A 25,092-nucleotide genomic window follows, 5' to 3' on the forward strand; every position below is an offset into this window, starting at 1 on the left:
AGACAGTTAAAAATATTTTTTAAGCAATCCCTCCTCCACGCACACAAAAGAAATATTACATTCAGAGCTGACTAAAATTATTCCAGAAAATTAACTCTAGTGACTGAAAGGAAAGCTCGATTAAAGAATATACCTTGATTGATGTTTGTACCCATCTTCTCACATGCATGGTGTGTATAAGGAAAATAAGTGATTTGAGTCTGATACCAACTTTATGTTATATCTGGCAGATGCATAGTTGGAGGCTATTGCTGATAACTTAGTGAAAAGCAGGCACTGGGAATGTTTATTAATTTATTACTTTTAAGATTCAAACTTCTATTATAGCATACTCCTAATAATTCATCTTGAATTTTGTTTACATTATTTAAAAAAATAATATGGTTCTTAATTTGATTGTAAACCCCTTCCACAGGGGAAAAATCAATTTACTTCTCAAGTAAAACAGTGAAACTGTGCACTGTCAATGCGCAAAGTAATTAACAGAAAAAAGAAAAATATTTCTGCTAGTTTCAATTAGAATCATATATGTTTCACTTGTAGATATAGCTGGAACAAAATTTTCATACAGAAATAATATTTTCAAAACCTAGCTGTCCCTTTGATTTTAAGAAGCTTTACTGGCTATCAAATTATAAAAACATGAAAAAACAAAAGATAACTGCTTCTATCAATTTTAAAATATTTTATCCAATAATAATTTGAATTATTTTCATTAAGAGAAGATGGTGGGTAAGGAGAGGGGAAAATAAAACAAACAACAAATCTATTCAAATTCTCTGAACCACATACCTGCATCTTTTCTCCTGTATTGCCACAGGGTTTGTTTGGAAAACAAAAATAAATTATGGACAAATGCAGTCAAGTACTGGAAAAGAAGATAAGTCATAAACGCTTATTGAACCAACTGAGATTATCACATGTTTGTGTTAATCTTGTTGTACTGGGATGGAGCTAACTTTCTTCACAGTAGCCTGTGTGTTGCTGTGTTTTAGATTTGTGACTAAAACAGTGTTGATAACACACCAGAGTGTGGCTATTGCTGAACAGTGCCAAGGTCTTCTCTCTTTCTCACTCTGTCCCCTCAGGGAGTAGGCTGGGGTGAGCAAGAGATTGGGAGGGGACACAACCGGGACAGCTGACCCAAACTGACCAAAGAGATATTCCATACTATATAATGTCATGTTCAGCAATAAAAGCTGGGGGGGGGGGGGGCAGGCAGTTTTTCCAAGGTAGATGTTGCTTGGAGATTGGCTGGGCATTGGTCTGCTGGTGGGAGGTGGTGAATGACTGCCTTTGCATCACTTGCTTTTTTCTCTTTTTTCCCTCACTTATTAAACTGTCTTTATCTCAACCCATGAGTTTTTCTTGCTTTTGCCCTTCTGATTCTCTCCCCCATCCTACTGAGAGGGAGCGACCAAGTGACTGGGTGGGGGTTTAGCTGCTGGCAGGGCTTGAGAGGTTGGAAATAAAGACAAATTTGATCAGAGTGCACAAGACTGAATTTATAGTTGTTAGACCTGTTTATCTGTTACTTGCTGTTGCTGTTTGCAACGTTGACTTGTTTGTTCATGACACTGGCTTATTTGTTCCCTCACCTGCTCCATGGTGTGCTCCCGCTCTTGCTGTGCATCAAAATCCAGGGCTTGTTAATGGCTGCTTTCAGCTTTTGCTGTTTGCTATGCTGTTTATCACTTTGTTTTGCTTTGCCTGGGAGAGCTATCATAAAAGCACCTCCCCCTTCTTCTCCAGGGTAGATGTTTCCTGCCTTGTTACAATGGTCTTCAATTTCTTGAACATCCCAGAATGCTCATATTGGCGCGTGTCATTAATCTGATTTTGGCTTTTCCTAAGGTTAACCAACTAGTTAGGAATGCCACACAGGGATGTGCCCTGAGGTAGGCTGATCATGGGTGGCAGGGTGTGTGGGAGAATTTGAGCAGGTGCCTAAACCAGTCTTCACCTCCAATGGTGTGGGACTTCGCTCCCCAACAGGCGTGGAATCCTGCTGAAGTGGCGGAACACTTGAAGAAAGGATGCCTTGCCTATACCAAAGAGATACAACTTCTTGCACTGTGCTGGGCCCTTGCCTATGTCTACCGAGCCTGCGTCTGTGTGGACAAGAGGGTCTCTGGATCTGAGGCCTTACAAACAGAATCTGTGGCTAAGCCAGAGATCCAATCATCAACTACGACAGTTGCTCCTATATTCAAGATGAAACAATTGAAGTAGAAGTCAACTTGTTTAGTAAGGGAGGAAGAAGCTCCTCCTGAGAGGGAACAGGAGGAAGAATCAGAAGAGGCAGCCTGTTCTGCAGCAGAACAGCCACAAGAACAAGAGAGGGAAGAGACAGAAATCATAAAAAAGTCAGAAACCACCCAGTTCCTATCCCTGACTGAGCTGCGAGATATATGGAAAGATTACAGCCTTACTTACTAAGATTACTGCTTAACTTCAGTTATCAGTTAAGCAGTGGACAGCAAATGTCGGACACTGCGAGTGCAAAGGCTTCAGGAGGAAGGGAAGGCCTCAGGGGTCTGGCACTGGGGCAAGGAGATCTCAGGATCGCAGCCGTGAAGGAAAAGAGAGAACCTATCAGCAAACTTTCTAATTTATATTGAATGTGATGTTCATGGTATGAAATAATCCTGTTGGCCAGCCTGGGTCAAGTGCCCAGGCCTCGCCCCTCCTCATCCCTGCACCTGGCAAGGCTCGAAAACACTGAGACCCTGAAACCTTCCTACCGTCAAGCAGATCAACACTCCTGCACAACTTGGTGTCGTCTGCAAACTTACTGAGGGTGCACTTGATCCCCTCGTCCAGGTCATTGATAAAGATATTAAAGAGAACCAGCCCAAATACTAAGCCCTGGGGAACACCATTTGTGACTGGCTGCCAACTGGATTTAACTCCATTCACCACAACTTTTTGGGTCCAGACATCCAGCCAGCTTTTAACCCAGCGAAGAGTACACCCATACAAGCCATGAGCAGCCAGTTTCTCTAGGAGGATGCTGTGGGAAACGGTGTCAAAGGCTTTACTAAAGTCCAAGTAAACAACATCCACAGCCTTTCCCTCAGCCACTAAGCTGGTCACCTTGTGAGCAGGAGAAGGAGACCAGGTTAGCCAAGCAGGACCTGCCTTTCATAAACCCATGCTCACTGGGCCTGATCACCTGGTTGTCCTGCATGTGCTGCATAATGGCACTCAGGATGATCTGTTCCATAACCTTCCCTGCCACCGAGGTCAGACTCACAGGCCTGTAGTTCCCCAGATCATCCTTCCGGCCCTTCTTGTGGATGGGCATCACATTTGCTAGCCTCCAGTCACCTGGGACCTCCCCGGTTAGCTGATCAATGATGGAAAGTGGCTTGGTGAGCACTTCTGCCAGCTCCCTCAGTACCCTCGAGTGGTTCCCATTTGGCCCCCATAGACTTGTGTATGTCTAAGTGCTGTAGCAGGTCAGTCACCATTTCCCCTTAGATTATGGGGGCTTCATTATGCTCCCCGACCCTATCTACTATCTCAGGGGGCTGGGTACTCAGGGAACAACTGGTCCTACTACTAAAGACTGAGGGAAAGAAGGCATTAAGTACCTCAGCCTTTTCCTCATCCTTGGTCACTATGTTTCCCACTCTGTCTAAGGATAGGGGAGATTATCCTTAGTCCTTCTTTTATTGCTAACGTATTTATAGAAACATTTTTTATTGTCCTTAACAGCAGAAGCCAGGTTAAGTTCTAGTTGGGCTTTGGCCCTTCTAATTTTCTCCCTACATAGCCTTACAGCATCTTTGTAGACCTCATGAGTGGACTGCCATTTCTTCCAAAGACCATAAGTTCTCCTTTTTTTCCCTGAGTTCCTCATTTTTGAACAGGATGGAAAGGTTCTCATTTTCTTATATTACAGTGTCAAATTGGCAGAGTATGAGCCTGTAACTTCCCAATATAAACATACCATCAGAAGGTGATTTAGACTTGCTAATTTATCTTCGGTGCTTGATATGTACTGCATGGATTTCTAGATTTTTGAGCAAAAATAGCACAGTATACCTCAGTTGTATACAGTGTCTTTTATGATTATCATCAAAACATAGTTTAGTAATTCTAATGTTTCAAAATCACGATAGGGAAAAAAGTCACCAAGGACATGTTTTTGTTAGTAGTTATGTTTACTGGTATTTGTTACTGAATAAAGGTCATGAAAATGTCTTTTAGATACTCTGTTCAACCTTGATTTGAAAGCACTGTTAGTTACAGATGAAATAAAAAAAAGTGATTTCCATCGCATACTGTACAAAATATATTATGTTATTTCACGTTAAATCTGATTATCCTTGTCACTGTAACACAAATATAAGCTTAACTGTCTGTCCTTTAACAAATTACTCTTACTAGCAAATTTTGACTTTTACAGTCTATTGCGGCCAATGTTTCATCTATTCATCTTCACAAGAAACCATCCACAGGAATATCTTCAAAACTAAGTTAAGAGTATTTCACTACAAGCCCTTCAGTATAGAACTCTATCTACATGATAGCTTTACACTCTCCTTAAAATAAGTTTTACTGTAAAAGCAGTAATTCACTATTTGCAGCATATAGTGTCTAAACATAATCTCAGATTTCATAGCTGTTAATAAAAATGAAATAAACAGACCAATTAGACTATGAAACAACTGAAACAAAACTAGATGATTTCGTAATAGAAAGTAGTGCTTCATCTTACACGTGGAAATTCCATTGTATTCTAAATTGCTACCTGTTATTCCAGCACACAACACTACTAGAAAATGAAACCTACTACAACAGCTATAACTGCTACAGAAATAATTAAACCATTATAGCATTGCTACAAGCAGAAATCAACTAGCAGTTTGGGGTTTACAAAAGGATAAATAACAGGATTGAAGTGTCTGCTTAATAGAATAGGATTATTTTATTAAGTAGATAAGTGTAGCCTGCTATAACTGGATTCATCCCAAAACAGCCTTTCACGTATTTCACTGTGAATGTGAAGTATTTATCTTTATATACAGAAATTTTAAGAGAGTAAAAATACCACGTCAGCATCTCCTTGCCATGCCCATACTTTATAGCGTAAAGTTTATGCTATACTTTGTGTATTATTTTTTGGCGATATAACAGTTCTCTTAATGTGGAAAGCAAAAAGAATCTACTGTTTTGCAAGAGCTAAAACCTTTCTGTGATGAATGAGAACACAACAAAACCCAGGAAACAGCAATGAAATACGCTAAATTAGTTTACAAAATGTTTAATTATGGTAATGTCGAACTGATCAACTGTAAATATGCACTTCAGTGTTCTCTTGAGCTGGTGCCTAAAATGGTACATATCCACTTGTTCTAGACAGTCTTGGCATTATTCTTATACCAGTATTTATACTGAACATAATTAAAATATAGTTATGAAATTATGATGGGAAATATATTTATATATTCAAATATATATATAAATTAAAAAGTGGGAGAATTTCCTTTTTTAAATAACAACCATATTAAGCAGAAATTTGTTTAAAGAGTCCACTTCATTCCTCGTACAGATGGTAATCACTTGGACTCAGCATGCTTCTGGCAGTACCACTGAATGGTCACCCAACACAGATGAGCTCCAGATGAGCATAAACTTCAATAATAATATCGAAATTATTTTTTATATGCACTTCTAAGTATTTATAAATTTGAGGATTCATACAGACTGTCTGAAGTCAAGAAATTCACATTTTCTTTATTGCCTTGTACCTTAAAACATTATGTATTATCAACAGAATACACCCAAATACAGCTGCTTTAAACTATGAATTTTAAATATTAAGAATGCATCTGTAGCAATTCTAGAAAATACTTTTTTAAAAAAGTAAGCAGCTATTTGACAAACTATAAAAATTTAAGGCTTCAGAAATGCTGAAGTTGTCACTTTCTTCAACATAGTCAATTTTCACTTTTCAAGTAATGGATTGTTTGTGTAATGCAGTACTTTCACCAATTCATTTTTAACATGAGTAAGTAGCAACAGAAACTGTAAATAAACCCCATTTTTTTCAGCTACCTACAGAGATAAATAATTGTATTACTGTTGCAAAACCCAATTAAAACTTAACTTCTCCTGCTAAGCAAACCAAATAAAAGTTGCTATAATCATGTAAAGTTTTGCAATAGTAATATTAACATTGGTATTAATGAAGTATGAATGGAAATGCATGCTTGTAAAAGCAAAACACTATTGGTTTTCACCCTGAAAGCAAATGGGAAAATAAAGTCCAAAAAGCTATGAACACTTCGGAAAATGTTTATTCCTTGAATTAAAGTGTTTCCATCTCCTCTTACCATTTGCTAAAAGTCTCTCATACTTTTCGTTCATGCTGGTACTAGACTGTTTAATAGTACCACAATTAGTAACAGAGATTGCTTGGAATATAATTAGGACCTTACCAATAACATGACAGGGGGTAATTGTACTTGTGAGGTGATTAGTAGATGAGGTGCTAACAGACTATTAAAAATGAACAATATTAAACAGTTTTTTCATTATATGGGTTAGACTTAAAATATCCTACTCTAACTTTTTCATTAAATATTTATTAAATAGGTCTGTGTAGCAAGAAGCTTATGATTGTTTATGATGTGTCTGTGGGCTGTTGCAGAATATTTCTGGTATTGGTCATCTGCACTGAAAAGATACTGTAGTCAGCACTTGTTATGTTATCTTTTTCAAGTACCTTCCTGTCATATATCAAACTACCACAGAAGGTTTAAGAGATGCAAATATGTGTCTTATTCATAATAGGAAAATTGGTTCTTTTTTTTTCAGTACACTGAGGACAAAATTACTTTTTTTTTATCTAGCAATATGTTATTTTGTATTCTAAAATTAAGTTGTACTTGCTGATTTTTACTTAAGTCTTTTTTATAAACAGTGATAGATATCCTTTCCAGAGCTTGTGTGTAAAAAGTGTGCACTGTTGTTGTAGGAATAATCTTCTGATAGAAATTTGCTGCATAGTATAGTTCAATATCTTATTGTATAGCAAGAATTCTAAAAGATGTTTTGCAAACTCCTGAATTTATAACTTCCTAGCATGCTATTGATTGAGTGATCTGAATAAAATCCTTCTTTAGGTACGTTTTTTACTGGCTGAAATTTATTTTATAGAAAGTATACAGATTGAAAATTCTCCTTTTCCCTTTCCTTTTCCCTTCCCTTTCCTTTCCATAGGACAAGAAATGGGCTCTCAATCATGAAGATGTCACACTGGGAGAATTACTGGGCAAAGTAAGTTATCAAGTGAGCTAAATACCATTTAAATAGGTATATATCAATCATGAAGTCTGTACATTTCCTATTTGCCTTATCTTTTAAATTACTGGGGTATGCAATTTTATACCAATTCTTTTACTTTAATATGAAACATAACATTGTGCTTTAAATAAATGTAAATCACATTTACTGGGAAACAATGTAATATGTCTGAGTGCTGAAAATGTTTAACTCCAGCATACATATTTTTCGTATTTGGAAGGCTTTTAAGATAAGTGGATTTCTATAAAATGTTATGTGTCTGTTTTACTTTGTGCAATCTTACAAAAGAATAATATTGTTGCAAAGTAGGAAAGTTTTATATAAATAAAAAATCTGATATAAAAAGATGATTTAATCAACACATGCTAAAACAAATGCTCATTGGTTTTGTATGACTTAATGAATGTTAGGTAACCTCACAATGGTATATATATTAAATTAATTCTTATAGTTTCTGTCACAAATTGAGCTTAGTAGCTGTAAGTTTTTAAAACACTCCTACTCAGGTAATGCCCTGTACCTCACTTACATTTTCAGCAGCTTTGCAACTACCAACGAATTTAGTGCAAGTGCCACTTTGGACACAACATTCCAAAAGATTTCCCAAAACCTGAAAAAGAAGCTTAAATGAGAAGTAAAATGAATGCAACAGTTGCCTTAGTATTAAAAGACACACTATAAGAAATGATAAACGCTCAAGAAATGGGGAATTAAATACTGTCAGAAAATTCTGTTTCCCAGGATAAAATCTCTTTAACAGCTTAAGATGACAAAAAGTATTAGTTACCTTTAGACAGAGCTATATCCACATAAAATGTTATACAGGTACCATGCCAGTTTCACATTCTTAAATAGAAAAGTATCAAGAAAAGTATCAAAAATAAAGATGTTTCAGGCATAAAAAAGTTTGTCGCTTTAAAAATAACTTGTTACGCTTCCATCTCAAAAACTAAACAGTCAAACCAAAGGATGACAGGATGATCAGTTTCTATGTGAGAAAATATTAAATAAACTGTCATAATTTACCCTGGAAATGAGAAATATGAAGAATTATAAAATCTTGAGTGGCCTGGAAAAGATTAATAGAAAAATCATGGAAGCTTGATGTAGAAGATGATGCAAACTTTAGTAAAGAGGAAGATTTTGCTTCACCTCAGTTGTGAATGGTCCATTTATTTACTCTGTATTAATTCTATAATACCCTGCAAAATAAAAGTTATATAAAAGGAACAGATATAAAATTATAATTAAATATTTTAAGTTAAGGGAAAAAAACAATTTTTAATACTTAAATAGTCTTTAAGGTAGTTTCAATTTTCACTATTAAGTACTTCTAAACAGAAGGCTAGAGGAAAAGCATGTTGGGAATTATTCAGCTACTTACCTCTGGGCATCTAGTGCCATTTTAGATATCAGAGGTAGTCTCCTGGCCTCTAGAAGTGCTATTCTAGAATGATAGATGGCTGTTAAAGATCCTCTGCTGTGCTTGCCAGCTATGTTGGTTCCTCAAATACTACTAGAGGCTTGTGTTTAGGCACCTGAATGTCTTTTCTTGTAACTAAATAGCATTACTATTTTCCATGCATGATTTTTTTTTTCTCCTTTTCTCTGTTTTCTTCCTTTGGCACTACGGTATTCAAATGCATGGTATAAAGAAATCTCCATCACTGAGGAAAGAAAGAAAAACATTTCCAGCAGATTTTTGCTGTTTATTAAACTCACATGCAGCTCCAGATACTAGCAAACAGGAGAGGGATTCATCTGAAAATTTACCTGACATATTTAAATGGAGTTGATTTGTTCTTTGGGAAATACAAAGCTTACCTAAAATAATGAGACCTTCAGATTTTGGTTTTATTTTCTAAGGGGGAGGGTTTGGCTGACACCTTCTTCCTTCAATTTCTGTCCTAAATAATTTTCATTTTTTTTTATTTAAGTAAGAAATTTAAGTAAGAAATTCATCTGATGGAGATTATTCTATTCTTGTTACTTTAGTTTTCTTTTATGAAAAGGCAAAGACTTTGTTTACTTAGAATTATATTTTTTTCCTGATTTTAGGGTAATTTTGGTGAGGTATATAAAGGAACATTAAAGGATAAGACTCCTGTTGCTGTAAAAACTTGTAAAGAAGATCTTCCTCAGGAACTGAAAATAAAATTTCTGTCAGAAGCCAGGTAGGTTTTCTAAATTTAATTAAAAGATATATTTACGTTGTGGAATAACAATAAATAAAACTAAAGAAACAACACTGCATACAAAAGTTCTTGCAGCTATCAAAATGCTTTGGCCAAATTTTTATGTTTGGTTGGTTTCATTCAAATTTCCAGAAGAATTTCCTAGATGTTTTGCCTGCTTGCTGATGGATGAAATATACTTTTTTTTTTTACAGTCTTGATAGAAAATATAGCTTTGTTAAAGCCTAAAATATTTGAAAAGATTAAAGTAAAATTCTGTTCTCAAATATCACAATAAAAAAAGACTGTATAGCAGGGCTTTGGTTTTGTTCCATCAAAAAGAGCAGCTCTGAGCTGAAAGGAATTTTTAATCATCATCTGTTCCCCAACAGAAGAATCTGACTGTTCTCCCTGTTCTCTTAATATCCTCACAGATGGAAATCATGCAGCAAAGAGGAGGAAGGCAAAGCCACACATGAATGTATAAGAGTAAAGAAAGAGGAGGAAGAAGAAATGGGGTCTGTTTGCATGTGGGAGGGTTACAAGAGGGTTTGGGAAGGAGAGGGTGAAGTGGTACATATATGCAGAGAAGAAAGTCATGTGAGGGTCTGATTCATAGGGTGATATGCGCAACAGGAGAGAAAGTGGCAGGGGCAGAGGCATTGACAGTTGCAGAGTAGAGAGAGAAAGAAAAATGGAAGCTGGAAGCTTAGCTGAATGCAGGAGGAAAGGATAAAGTAACAGAGATGAAAACTATAAAAAGAGATGGGGGTCATATTTGTGTGAAGAGAAACTGTAGGGGTAGACAGAAGATGGTTTCAGCAACAGGCTGGGTATTGAGCCAAATAGCTTATTTGATTAAAGCCTATCTTACAGAGGAAAAAACAAGACTTGAATTAAAAACAGTCAGTCACGATCATTGTTAAAAAGCTGCACCTTATTTCTAATATGAATTTATCTAGAATTTGACTATTTGTTTCTGTTGCACTGATTTTTGACAGTGTGAGGTAAATGTTCAGGATGTTACTGAAAGACAGTATAAAGATCTCAAATTTGCTGGCAAAACTCAGCTACCAATGATGCCCAACACAACCAATGAGGCAGATCATGCACTACTATATTAAAGATTTAAGTGGTCTCAAAACAGAAGTGATTGGAAAAAAACCTGAATGACCTTTTATAAAGATCTCGCTGTCTCCATAAGCAATAGAAAATTGGAAAAAAAAAATCCCACCATACAAAGCAAAGAACACAGGAGCCAAATCACATATCACAAAGTAAAAAGTCAAGTTTTTTAAACATCAGTCATCATTCCAGGCCTATGAATGGAATCAGCTAGATAGCTGGGCTAAACTTCAGGCTCAGGTATGACAGTATATGCATATTTGAGTGATCAATTTACTGGACTCTCTGTCAAGTTCATACAAGAATCATGTGTAGCTTAATCTTTAAAAACCCTAAGTCTCTTACTCCTATGTTTTCAATCCAGTGGATAAAACTTCCCAAGTCCAGGACATCATCAATGGTACCATCATGAAAACATGGTTAAAATAAAAAGTTTTGTCTTCTCAGGCCTCCTTTCTCTGTCAATTTAAGGGACTGTCTTTTTTGTTAAATGTTGTCTGAGAAACTAGAAGGTCTAGAGTGACCTCATACAAACCAACTCTAGAAAAAGATGCCATAATCTGGTTAAAGAATGTTCCTCCCCTTTCCCCTTGTAAAGATTTCTGCAAGGCCCACAGGACATTACTGAGAAGTGACCCAGCCCCTAAAAACCCAGCCAAGATAAGTGAGATAGGATGTGTTTTTCCACACATGCATCTCCTTAAAGTAAAAAGAAATTATAACACACACGCACAAATCAGATTAATTTTTTGATAGGTGATGGACAGGGAAAAATATAACAAAATCTTTCTCTGTTGGAGTATTCTATGATGGATTGACACTGAGTGGATGTATGAAGTTAGTTCAACATGGCCAACAGCAAATTTAGAAGAAACTGAAATGTAAGTAAATGATGGTTGGTTTTCATTAACATATATAATTTTATTTTGGTTATATATCTGCAACATGCTCTGCTACCTTATTTAATATTTTCAGTTACTCATTGCTATGTCAACTTTCTTGAATTTTCTTCATCAGTGTGATCCTTTCTTTAGGAAGCATGTCATTTAATATGTTCTGTTAACACACAAAAAATAAGGGAACTAGCTATAAAGGATGACTGTCTTTGACAACTTGTTTTATTTCTCTGCTATCTATGAGCGACATCTGGGCGGTTTTTCATACTGGGACTGGCTGGGATGGAGTTAACTTTCCTCATAGCAGTCCATATAGCACTGTGCTTTGCACTTCTGTTTAGAATGGTGTTGATAATGCACCAATGTATTGGCTATTGCTGAGCAGTGCTTGCACAGCATCAAGGTTGTCTCTCCATCCCCCTCCTCCAAAGGCTGGTAGGCTGGGGGTAGATAAGAGTTTAGGAGGGGACGTTGCTGGAACAGCTGACCTGAACCGACCAAAGTGATATTCCATACTATATGACATAATGCTCAGCAATAAAAGCGAAGAGAAAGGAGGAGGAGGAGGGGGGGGGGCAGCATGAAGGCCACGAAGATGATTCGAGGGCTGGAGCACCTCTCCTATGAGGACAGGCTGAGAGAGTTGGGGTTGTTCAGCCTGGAGAAGAGAAGGCTCTGGGGAGACCTTATAGCGGCCTTCCGGTACCTGAAGGAGGCCTACAACAAAGCTGGGGAGGGGCTGTTTGCAAGGGCATGTAGCGATAGGACGAGGGGTAATGGCTTTAAACTAGAGCAGGGTAGGTTTAGATTAGACATTAGGAAGAAGTTCTTTACCATGAGGGTGGTGAAACACTGGAACAGGCTGCCCAGAGAGGTGGTGGAGGCCCCATCCCTGGAGACATTCAAGGCCAGGCTTGCTGAGGCTCTGAGCAACCTGATCTAGTTGAAGATGTCCCTGCTTACTGCAGGGGGGTTGGACTAGATGACCTTTAAAGGTCCCTTCCAACCCAGCACATTCTATGATTCTATGATTTGTTATTAAGACGTGTTTGTTCTGAAGCTCTGCTTCCCAGGAAGTGGCTGGACGTAGCCTGCTGATGGAAAATAGAGAATAAATCTTCTTTGGTTTTGCTTTACTTCTCCACTCCCCCTTCTTCCCAGGCTCAGCTTCAATCCTAACTCTTCTACCTCCTCCCCCATTGAGCGACCGAGGGAGGATGAGGAATGGGGGTTGTGGTCAGTTCATAACACTTTGTCTCTGATGCTCCTTCTACCTCACAGTTTTCCCCTGCTCCAGCATGGGGTCCCTCCCATAGGCTACAGTCCTTCATGAACTACTCCAGCATGGGTCCTGTCCATGGGGTCCTTCAGGAACAGAATGTTCCAGCATGGGTCCCCCAGGTTAGGAGCCTGCTCCAGTGTGGGCTCTCCACAGAATGCAGCTTCCTTCAGGGCATATCCACCTGGTCTGGTGTGGAGCCCTTCATGGGCTGCAGGGTGGATATCTGCACCGATGTGGTACTCCATGGGCTGCAGGAGGACAACCTGATTCACCATGGTTTTCTCCATGGGCTGCAGTGGAAATCTCAGCTCCAACACCTGGAGCATATCCTCTCCCTCCTTCTTCACTGACCTTGGGTGTCTGCAAGATTGTTTCTCTCACAGTTTTCCTCACTCCTCTCTCACTGCTGCACCACAGCATTTTTACCCTTTCTGAAATATGTTATCACATAAGTTCCACCAGCATTGGTGATTGGCTCAGCTTTGGGCAGCAGTGGGTCCATTTTGGAGCCAGTTGAAACTGGGTCTGTCCATCATGGGGGCAGCTCCCGATGGGAAGCCACCCCTGCATCCTCCCGCTACCAATACCTTGCCACATAAACCCAATACATTTTTGTATATAAAAATGGATGCATAGGTGCTTAAGTATGTATTTGCCACTGTCTCTATTGTTTTTACTGATGATTTTATCCAGATGCATATTTTTTAGTTCCATTTACATTTGGTACAATGGAAAAAAACAAACAAAAGAAATTTCCTCTGCAGAGAGAGTTAATGACAGAATCACTAATAGAATTGCACTTCTCTACATAAAGTGCTAAGTTTCCTGAAAATTTTTTAATACCTGAACAAAGTAAGAATCTGAATTGAAATCTGAATCTGAAATGAAAAGCAGAATAAGCCACTACTGAAACACTGAAACCCACATCAAAGCAGTCTCAAAAAGACACGGTAAGCACACAATATACATGTATTTGGGAAATAAGAACTGTAGAAAAAGTGCAATTAAACAGAACATTAAAAAACTTAACACAGGGAATTACACACTTTATGGAGCCATTTCTAATGTTTTCTCAGAGAAGAAACTGTCATTTATTAATCACAGACTTTCACTGCTGTACACTTACAAAATACAATTCTAACTTAAACATCTTCAACTGTAAAGACATATAAGACAAAGCACAGATAAAGAAGATACTGAGAAAGCTTAGTGGTGAATGAAAGTCAAAAAGGCCACCAACATTTTGTTCTTCAAAGGGCAGCATTAAATATCAAGTCAAAGCACTAATAATAATAATTTTAGATAATTTCATCCAAACTTGTCATTAGAGAACAGAAAACTAGTAATATCAGAGTCACTGCTTTTCTGAACTGTTTTGTCTGTCTTTCCTCTGACAACTTCTTCAGAGTTAGCATCCTTATCTTTTCTAGCTGATTTGGCCAGTGTGTCATTGTGTGCTATCCGAGTTTTAACTGTCCAAAGAACATAGAAAAGTGTGATGGTTTGAGCACAGTATAATGTTACAGAGGGCAGGCAAGCATGGAAGTTATCCAGAGGACTTATAGCCCAGAAAAACGTGATAGAATTAAGAAGTTTCTTGCAAACCCAAAGTCAGGAGACAGAATTTTTTTTTGATGGATTTGGACTGCAAACTGGGCATGAGAATCAGTGAAAGACTTCCACCAATCCCTTCTCTAATTGTATTAGTATGTTTCAACAAGTTGCCCTAGACTCTGAAAACCCTGAACCAAAATGATAAAGTTGTTAAAAGATGAGTTTTTATATTTATTAGCAGATATGTCTGGAGAAGCTGATTACCAGTGTATGTCTTAGAAAATGTCTCAGGACAATGCTGTTAGTTTCCATTTTAATAAAGTAATCACATGTACTGTACTAATATAATAATTTAATATAATACAATGGAGTAAAGGCAGAAAATTCCAATAATTCAAAGATTTCATCAATGCACTTCTACTAAAGATAGTTAGTACCCAGTCTAAATATTTACTAAGTCTTCATTAATTAAATGGTTCTTAAAACAGCTTTCAGTATAATTTTGAAGTCAAATCTAGCAATATATAAAACAAAGTGTTGCATATTAACCAATACCAGAGGCTACCAAACCCACACATTTTTCAGCTTCTGAGAGAACCAGAGCGATACAGTTGCCTGAATCTGGTATCGTCCCATCAATTTGAAACTCTCTCCAATTGTTGATGAATAATATGAACTGAAGATTAAAAAATAAATCCAAAGCATCTGAAAAACTGAATAATTTTGCTGAACGATGTATTTTCATGAAGAGAAAACCCATATGAAAGAAAATCCAAATTTGAGTTACTAAAATTGAAACGCTTCCCAGTCATTAAGTTTCTTTAAATGCAAGTATAGCATTAACAATATAACCCTATTGTTAAAGGAAGTATTATTTAATATCTTTTCAGGAGAAAAATGAAAATATGTCAGAGATACATTGTAGCAAATTTTCTCTTAAATGGTTACAGAAAAACTCACAACAGATTTTAATAGCTCACTCAACTCCTAAGTTGGTAGAAGCTAAGATCTCCAAAGATTTGCAACACGGGTGACTTTTGAGATCAGTCATAAGAATGCAAATAAAGGCAAATAGAAAAAATATATTTTTCACTATGGAAACAATACATATGAACATATGCTGTGAGAAAAGAAAAAAAAATACCTGAAACAAGTTCCATAACAATATAAATAGGTTGTCGTTGTGTGCAAACTCCTATGAGTTTTACAATATTAGGATGATCATACTGTTTGAGTATTCTGCAAAACATACAGTAAATGTATTATATTAATAAAATTTATTGTATAAACTGATAAATTATCATAGGAAAATATCTTAAACCTTTAATATTATTTTAATGGAACATGTAATTACTGCTATCATAAAAAAATCAGTATAACAGATCAATTGTCATTGTGTTTGAACGAGGGCACATCAACTCACTTGTAAATCAAGACTGAATGCTATATTATTTTTATTATAATTCTACTATTTATTTACATGACAAAAAACCTGAAAAATGGCCTGACAGATCTGTAGTTCCTCAAGAACCCTTGTAATTAAATAACATTTCAGTGGTGGACCAATAGCAGTTAGGTCAAAAAAGCCTGCACAGCGCTTTCCTATACTTTCCTTCTGCACTATTCAAATGCACACTCATTCCAATTTTACTTTAAGAGATTAATTTGTGCATTAAGTTTTAAAAGACTATAAAAACAGCAATTTCAACTTTGTGAATTAAACAAAAACATTTACGTCTTCTTACACAGTGCTTTAATAAGAACATTTGCAATCTAAACCAGCATGTTATAATTTACAAGTATAATGAAGAGCTAGGAAGAATTCTGGAGAGACATTACAACTTTTAAATGTTCCTTCTACTATTTGCTAACTTAAACCATGTCTTCTTTTTGTCTTTTTCATAAGAGAAAGAGTAAAATACTAACCTAGTTGGCAGATACATACTTAGACACAGCACATTTATTTTTCTTTCATTATAAGACTGTTCTTCCAGTGGCAGGCTGCTTAGCAAATAAAGCATCTCTGCAGTAGCTGAGTTATGAGCCATTTGAAGATATTCAATAGCTGTAATGGCTGATATTAGTGATTAATATATAGTCTTATAGTTTTCCATATTGATTATACTAGTTTTTAAGTAAAAATGAAAATATATCAAGTTCCATAGCAAGAAGAGAGAAAGATAATTTAAACAATTTTAAAATTATCTCGATATACCTCTCTATCCTGATAAAATTTATATACCCTAAAGGTATTTATATACCCATATAATCAATCTATATTCAGAATAATTAGCATATTGTGGTATGATTGTATTCTGAAAAATAGGTATGCAACCACATGCTGCCTGACGCAGCACAGAATCTCTCTTCTGAAATGAATTCGTCTTCCCAAGAAAAAATTAGTAAATGGTGGTCTATACTATAACAGCCAAATTTGATCAGCTCTATTAATCAAGCAGATGAGAAGGCAGGATTTATGACTGGTATGATTCAACAGTTCAACAGTTACAGTGCAACAAGGACAAGTGCAAAGTCCTGCACCTGGGGACGAAAAACCCCATGCACCAATATATGATGGTGGTCATCCAGCTGGAAAGCAGCTCTGCAGAAAAGGAGATGCCAGTTGGTGGACAAGTTCAACATGAGCCAGCAATTTGCCCTTGCAGCAATGAAGGCTAATGGTATCCTGGGCTGAATTAGGCAAAGTACTGCCAGCAGGTCAAGGGAGGTCATCCTACCCCTCTGCTCTGCCCTGTTGAGGCCACACCTGGAGTATTGTGTCTAGTTCTGGGCTCCCCACTACAAGAGACACATGGACATACTGGAGAGAAACCAACAAAGGGCTACAAAGATGATTAAAGGACTGGAGCATCTCTCCTATGAGGAAAGGCTGAGAGAGCTGGGACCGTTTAGCCTGGAGAAGGCTCTGGGGATTTCATCACTGTATATAAATACATGAAGGGAGAATGCAAAGAGGATGGAGTCAGGCTCTTTTCAGTGCTGTCCAGTGATAAGACAAGAGACAATGGGCACAAATGGAAAAACAGGAGGTTCCCTCTGAGCATCAGGGAACACTTTTTCACTGTGAGGGTGACTGAGCACTGGAAAGGGTCGCCCAGGGATGTTGTGGAGTCTCCCTCCTTGGAGCTATTCAAAAGCCATCTGGACACAGTCCTGGGCAACCAGCTCTAGGTGGCCCTGTTTGAGCAGTGGGCTTGGGCAAGATGAACCCCAGAGGACCCTTCCAACTGCAACCATTCTGTTATTCAGTGATATAATCACATTTAAAGTAACAGTGTCTTTCAGTCTTTTTATCTGAATCCTTATGGAAAAATGCAGAAAAAGTTTTAAATTGAGGCATAAGAAATATGTGTTTTATAGGCATAGCTTGCTTTGCTGAAGAGGTGGTTTTGCCAAGTGCAGATGCTGCTGCATTCACACAGTAAAAAAAATGCCTATTTTTAATTACTGGGACAACAGTTGTGGAATATATTGAGGGAGAGGAAAAAAGTTTGAGAACGACTTCTTCAAATTTTTGTGAAGGTCAGATTCTATAAATTTATCTAGTAATAAAACCTGAAAAAACACCACAACGTAAATATATCTTTTAATTAAATTTAGAAAACCTACCTGGCTTCTGACAGAAATTTTATTTTCAGTTCCTGAGGAAGATCTTCTTTACAAGTTTTTACAGCAACAGGAGTCTTATCCTTTAATGTTCCTTTATATACCTCACCAAAATTACCCTAAAATCAGGAAAAAAATATAATTCTAAGTAAACAAAGTCTTTGCCTTTTCATAAAAGAAAACTAAAGTAACAAGAATAGAATAATCTCCATCAGATGAATTTCTTACTTAAATTTCTTACTTAAATAAAAAAAAATGAAAATTATTTAGGACAGAAATTGAAGGAAGAAGGTGTCAGCCAAACCCTCCCCCTTAGAAAATAAAACCAAAATCTGAAGGTCTCATTATTTTAGGTAAGCTTTGTATTTCCCAAAGAACAAATCAACTCCATTTAAATATGTCAGGTAAATTTTCAGATGAATCCCTCTCCTGTTTGCTAGTATCTGGAGCTGCATGTGAGTTTAATAAACAGCAAAAATCTGCTGGAAATGTTTTTCTTTCTTTCCTCAGTGATGGAGATTTCTTTATACCATGCATTTGAATACCGTAGTGCCAAAGGAAGAAAACAGAGAAAAGGAGAAAAAAAAAATCATGCATGGAAAATAGTAATGCTATTTAGTTACAAGAAAAGACATTCAGGTGCCTAAACACAAGCCTCTAGTAGTATTTGAGGAACCAACATAGCTGGCAAGCACAGCAGAGGATCTTTAACAGCCATCTATCATTCTAGAATAGCACTTCTAGAGGCCAGGAGACTACCTCTGATATCTAAAATGGCACTAGATGCCCAGAGGTAAGTAGCTGAATAATTCCCAACATGCTTTTCCTCTAGCCTTCTGTTTAGAAGTACTTAATAGTGAAAATTGAAACTACCTTAAAGACTATTTAAGTATTAAAAATTGTTTTTTTCCCTTAACTTAAAATATTTAATTATAATTTTATATCTGTTCCTTTTATATAACTTTTATTTTGCAGGGTATTATAGAATTAATACAGAGTAAATAAATGGACCATTCACAACTGAGGTGAAGCAAAATCTTCCTCTTTACTAAAGTTTGCATCATCTTCTACATCAAGCTTCCATGATTTTTCTATTAATCTTTTCCAGGCCACTCAAGATTTTATAATTCTTCATATTTCTCATTTCCAGGGTAAATTATGACAGTTTATTTAATATTTTCTCACATAGAAACTGATCATCCTGTCATCCTTTGGTTTGACTGTTTAGTTTTTGAGATGGAAGCGTAACAAGTTATTTTTAAAGCGACAAACTTTTTTATGCCTGAAACATCTTTATTTTTGATACTTTTCTTGATACTTTTCTATTTAAGAATGTGAAACTGGCATGGTACCTGTATAACATTTTATGTGGATATAGCTCTGTCTAAAGGTAACTAATACTTTTTGTCATCTTAAGCTGTTAAAGAGATTTTATCCTGGGAAACAGAATTTTCTGACAGTATTTAATTCCCCATTTCTTGAGCGTTTATCATTTCTTATAGTGTGTCTTTTAATACTAAGGCAACTGTTGCATTCATTTTACTTCTCATTTAAGCTTCTTTTTCAGGTTTTGGGAAATCTTTTGGAATGTTGTGTCCAAAGTGGCACTTGCACTAAATTCGTTGGTAGTTGCAAAGCTGCTGAAAATGTAAGTGAGGTACAGGGCATTACCTGAGTAGGAGTGTTTTAAAAACTTACAGCTACTAAGCTCAATTTGTGACAGAAACTATAAGAATTAATTTAATATATATACCATTGTGAGGTTACCTAACATTCATTAAGTCATACAAAACCAATGAGCATTTGTTTTAGCATGTGTTGATTAAATCATCTTTTTATATCAGATTTTTTATTTATATAAAACTTTCCTACTTTGCAACAATATTATTCTTTTGTAAGATTGCACAAAGTAAAACAGACACATAACATTTTATAGAAATCCACTTATCTTAAAAGCCTTCCAAATACGAAAAATATGTATGCTGGAGTTAAACATTTTCAGCACTCAGACATATTACATTGTTTCCCAGTAAATGTGATTTACATTTATTTAAAGCACAATGTTATGTTTCATATTAAAGTAAAAGAATTGGTATAAAATTGCATACCCCAGTAATTTAAAAGATAAGGCAAATAGGAAATGTACAGACTTCATGATTGATATATACCTATTTAAATGGTATTTAGCTCACTTGATAACTTACTTTGCCCAGTAATTCTCCCAGTGTGACATCTTCATGATTGAGAGCCCATTTCTTGTCCTATGGAAAGGAAAGGGAAGGGAAAAGGAAAGGGAAAAGGAGAATTTTCAATCTGTATACTTTCTATAAAATAAATTTCAGCCAGTAAAAAACGTACCTAAAGAAGGATTTTATTCAGATCACTCAATCAATAGCATGCTAGGAAGTTATAAATTCAGGAGTTTGCAAAACATCTTTTAGAATTCTTGCTATACAATAAGATATTGAACTATACTATGCAGCAAATTTCTATCAGAAGATTATTCCTACAACAACAGTGCACACTTTTTACACACAAGCTCTGGAAAGGATATCTATCACTGTTTATAAAAAAGACTTAAGTAAAAATCAGCAAGTACAACTTAATTTTAGAATACAAAATAACATATTGCTAGATAAAAAAAAAGTAATTTTGTCCTCAGTGTACTGAAAAAAAAAGAACCAATTTTCCTATTATGAATAAGACACATATTTGCATCTCTTAAACCTTCTGTGGTAGTTTGATATATGACAGGAAGGTACTTGAAAAAGATAACATAACAAGTGCTGACTACAGTATCTTTTCAGTGCAGATGACCAATACCAGAAATATTCTGCAACAGCCCACAGACACATCATAAACAATCATAAGCTTCTTGCTACACAGACCTATTTAATAAATATTTAATGAAAAAGTTAGAGTAGGATATTTTAAGTCTAACCCATATAATGAAAAAACTGTTTAATATTGTTCATTTTTAATAGTCTGTTAGCACCTCATCTACTAATCACCTCACAAGTACAATTACCCCCTGTCATGTTATTGGTAAGGTCCTAATTATATTCCAAGCAATCTCTGTTACTAATTGTGGTACTATTAAACAGTCTAGTACCAGCATGAACGAAAAGTATGAGAGACTTTTAGCAAATGGTAAGAGGAGATGGAAACACTTTAATTCAAGGAATAAACATTTTCCGAAGTGTTCATAGCTTTTTGGACTTTATTTTCCCATTTGCTTTCAGGGTGAAAACCAATAGTGTTTTGCTTTTACAAGCATGCATTTCCATTCATACTTCATTAATACCAATGTTAATATTACTATTGCAAAACTTTACATGATTATAGCAACTTTTATTTGGTTTGCTTAGCAGGAGAAGTTAAGTTTTAATTGGGTTTTGCAACAGTAATACAATTATTTATCTCTGTAGGTAGCTGAAAAAAATGGGGTTTATTTACAGTTTCTGTTGCTACTTACTCATGTTAAAAATGAATTGGTGAAAGTACTGCATTACACAAACAATCCATTACTTGAAAAGTGAAAATTGACTATGTTGAAGAAAGTGACAACTTCAGCATTTCTGAAGCCTTAAATTTTTATAGTTTGTCAAATAGCTGCTTACTTTTTTAAAAAAGTATTTTCTAGAATTGCTACAGATGCATTCTTAATATTTAAAATTCATAGTTTAAAGCAGCTGTATTTGGGTGTATTCTGTTGATAATACATAATGTTTTAAGGTACAAGGCAATAAAGAAAATGTGAATTTCTTGACTTCAGACAGTCTGTATGAATCCTCAAATTTATAAATACTTAGAAGTGCATATAAAAAATAATTTCGATATTATTATTGAAGTTTATGCTCATCTGGAGCTCATCTGTGTTGGGTGACCATTCAGTGGTACTGCCAGAAGCATGCTGAGTCCAAGTGATTACCATCTGTACGAGGAATGAAGTGGACTCTTTAAACAAATTTCTGCTTAATATGGTTGTTATTTAAAAAAGGAAATTCTCCCACTTTTTAATTTATATATATATTTGAATATATAAATATATTTCCCATCATAATTTCATAACTATATTTTAATTATGTTCAGTATAAATACTGGTATAAGAATAATGCCAAGACTGTCTAGAACAAGTGGATATGTACCATTTTAGGCACCAGCTCAAGAGAACACTGAAGTGCATATTTACAGTTGATCAGTTCGACATTACCATAATTAAACATTTTGTAAACTAATTTAGCGTATTTCATTGCTGTTTCCTGGGTTTTGTTGTGTTCTCATTCATCACAGAAAGGTTTTAGCTCTTGCAAAACAGTAGATTCTTTTTGCTTTCCACATTAAGAGAACTGTTATATCGCCAAAAAATAATACACAAAGTATAGCATAAACTTTACGCTATAAAGTATGGGCATGGCAAGGAGATGCTGACGTGGTATTTTTACTCTCTTAAAATTTCTGTATATAAAGATAAATACTTCACATTCACAGTGAAATACGTGAAAGGCTGTTTTGGGATGAATCCAGTTATAGCAGGCTACACTTATCTACTTAATAAAATAATCCTATTCTATTAAGCAGACACTTCAATCCTGTTATTTATCCTTTTGTAAACCCCAAACTGCTAGTTGATTTCTGCTTGTAGCAATGCTATAATGGTTTAATTATTTCTGTAGCAGTTATAGCTGTTGTAGTAGGTTTCATTTTCTAGTAGTGTTGTGTGCTGGAATAACAGGTAGCAATTTAGAATACAATGGAATTTCCACGTGTAAGATGAAGCACTACTTTCTATTACGAAATCATCTAGTTTTGTTTCAGTTGTTTCATAGTCTAATTGGTCTGTTTATTTCATTTTTATTAACAGCTATGAAATCTGAGATTATGTTTAGACACTATATGCTGCAAATAGTGAATTACTGCTTTTACAGTAAAACTTATTTTAAGGAGAGTGTAAAGCTATCATGTAGATAGAGTTCTATACTGAAGGGCTTGTAGTGAAATACTCTTAACTTAGTTTTGAAGATATTCCTGTGGATGGTTTCTTGTGAAGATGAATAGATGAAACATTGGCCGCAATAGACTGTAAAAGTCAAAATTTGCTAGTAAGAGTAATTTGTTAAAGGACAGACAGTTAAGCTTATATTTGTGTTACAGTGACAAGGATAATCAGATTTAACGTGAAATAACATAATATATTTTGTACAGTATGCGATGGAAATCACTTTTTTTTATTTCATCTGTAACTAACAGTGCTTTCAAATCAAGGTTGAACAGAGTATCTAAAAGACATTTTCATGACCTTTATTCAGTAACAAATACCAGTAAACATAACTACTAACAAAAACATGTCCTTGGTGACTTTTTTCCCTATCGTGATTTTGAAACATTAGAATTACTAAACTATGTTTTGATGATAATCATAAAAGACACTGTATACAACTGAGGTATACTGTGCTATTTTTGCTCAAAAATCTAGAAATCCATGCAGTACATATCAAGCACCGAAGATAAATTAGCAAGTCTAAATCACCTTCTGATGGTATGTTTATATTGGGAAGTTACAGGCTCATACTCTGCCAATTTGACACTGTAATATAAGAAAATGAGAACCTTTCCATCCTGTTCAAAAATGAGGAACTCAGGGAAAAAAAGGAGAACTTATGGTCTTTGGAAGAAATGGCAGTCCACTCATGAGGTCTACAAAGATGCTGTAAGGCTATGTAGGGAGAAAATTAGAAGGGCCAAAGCCCAACTAGAACTTAACCTGGCTTCTGCTGTTAAGGACAATAAAAAATGTTTCTATAAATACGTTAGCAATAAAAGAAGGACTAAGGATAATCTCCCCTATCCTTAGACAGAGTGGGAAACATAGTGACCAAGGATGAGGAAAAGGCTGAGGTACTTAATGCCTTCTTTCCCTCAGTCTTTAGTAGTAGGACCAGTTGTTCCCTGAGTACCCAGCCCCCTGAGATAGTAGATAGGGTCGGGGAGCATAATGAAGCCCCCATAATCTAAGGGGAAATGGTGACTGACCTGCTACAGCACTTAGACATACACAAGTCTATGGGGGCCAAATGGGAACCACTCGAGGGTACTGAGGGAGCTGGCAGAAGTGCTCACCAAGCCACTTTCCATCATTGATCAGCTAACCGGGGAGGTCCCAGGTGACTGGAGGCTAGCAAATGTGATGCCCATCCACAAGAAGGGCCGGAAGGATGATCTGGGGAACTACAGGCCTGTGAGTCTGACCTCGGTGGCAGGGAAGGTTATGGAACAGATCATCCTGAGTGCCATTATGCAGCACATGCAGGACAACCAGGTGATCAGGCCCAGTGAGCATGGGTTTATGAAAGGCAGGTCCTGCTTGGCTAACCTGGTCTCCTTCTCCTGCTCACAAGGTGACCAGCTTAGTGGCTGAGGGAAAGGCTGTGGATGTTGTTTACTTGGACTTTAGTAAAGCCTTTGACACCGTTTCCCACAGCATCCTCCTAGAGAAACTGGCTGCTCATGGCTTGTATGGGTGTACTCTTCGCTGGGTTAAAAGCTGGCTGGATGTCTGGACCCAAAAAGTTGTGGTGAATGGAGTTAAATCCAGTTGGCAGCCAGTCACAAATGGTGTTCCCCAGGGCTTAGTATTTGGGCTGGTTCTCTTTAATATCTTTATCAATGACCTGGACGAGGGGATCAAGTGCACCCTCAGTAAGTTTGCAGACGACACCAAGTTGTGCAGGAGTGTTGATCTGCTTGACGGTAGGAAGGTTTCAGGGTCTCAGTGTTTTCGAGCCTTGCCAGGTGCAGGGATGAGGAGGGGCGAGGCCTGGGCACTTGACCCAGGCTGGCCAACAGGATTATTTCATACCATGAACATCACATTCAATATAAATTAGAAAGTTTGCTGATAGGTTCTCTCTTTTCCTTCACGGCTGCGATCCTGAGATCTCCTTGCCCCAGTGCCAGACCCCTGAGGCCTTCCCTTCCTCCTGAAGCCTTTGCACTCGCAGTGTCCGACATTTGCTGTCCACTGCTTAACTGATAACTGAAGTTAAGCAGTAATCTTAGTAAGTAAGGCTGTAATCTTTCCATATATCTCGCAGCTCAGTCAGGGATAGGAACTGGG

At 36.4% G+C, this 25,092-nt stretch overlaps 2 protein-coding genes across 11 annotated transcripts in view; one reads left to right on the forward strand and one right to left on the reverse strand.

Annotated features, from left to right (window-relative positions):
• LOC141735430 (tyrosine-protein kinase Fer-like) overlaps nt 1-25,092 on the reverse strand; it is a 275,100-nt gene that overhangs the window by 61,935 nt on the left and 188,073 nt on the right. For 8 of the 9 annotated variants that reach the window (XM_074568164.1, XM_074568166.1, XM_074568162.1 and 5 more), the window contains 3 exons: nt 20,180-20,236; nt 17,979-18,094; nt 15,493-15,587 (listed from right to left, as the gene is read on the reverse strand). In XM_074568164.1, the coding sequence (XP_074424265.1) occupies nt 15,493-15,587; nt 17,979-18,094; nt 20,180-20,236 (268 nt within the window). The remainder of the gene's footprint in view (nt 1-15,492; nt 15,588-17,978; nt 18,095-20,179; nt 20,237-25,092) is intronic. The other variant, XR_012584720.1, reaches the window with a different exon arrangement.
• The window catches only part of LOC141735431 (uncharacterized), a 59,986-nt gene that overhangs the window by 7,222 nt on the left and 27,672 nt on the right, over nt 1-25,092 (forward strand). The window contains exons 2-6 of one of the 2 annotated variants that reach the window (XM_074568175.1): nt 1,996-3,374; nt 7,234-7,290; nt 9,376-9,491; nt 9,926-11,497; nt 16,846-18,768. In XM_074568175.1, the coding sequence (XP_074424276.1) occupies nt 3,357-3,374; nt 7,234-7,290; nt 9,376-9,491; nt 9,926-10,103 (369 nt within the window). In that variant the 5' untranslated portion in view covers nt 1,996-3,356 and the 3' untranslated portion in view covers nt 10,104-11,497; nt 16,846-18,768. Of the gene's footprint in view, nt 1-1,995; nt 3,375-7,233; nt 7,291-9,375; nt 11,498-16,845; nt 18,769-25,092 lie in introns of both variants that reach the window. The other variant, XM_074568173.1, reaches the window with a different exon arrangement.

The sequence above is a fragment of the Larus michahellis genome, chromosome W (genome assembly GCF_964199755.1).
Source record: "Larus michahellis chromosome W, bLarMic1.1, whole genome shotgun sequence".
Classification (NCBI taxonomy): Eukaryota; Metazoa; Chordata; class Aves; order Charadriiformes; family Laridae; genus Larus; species Larus michahellis.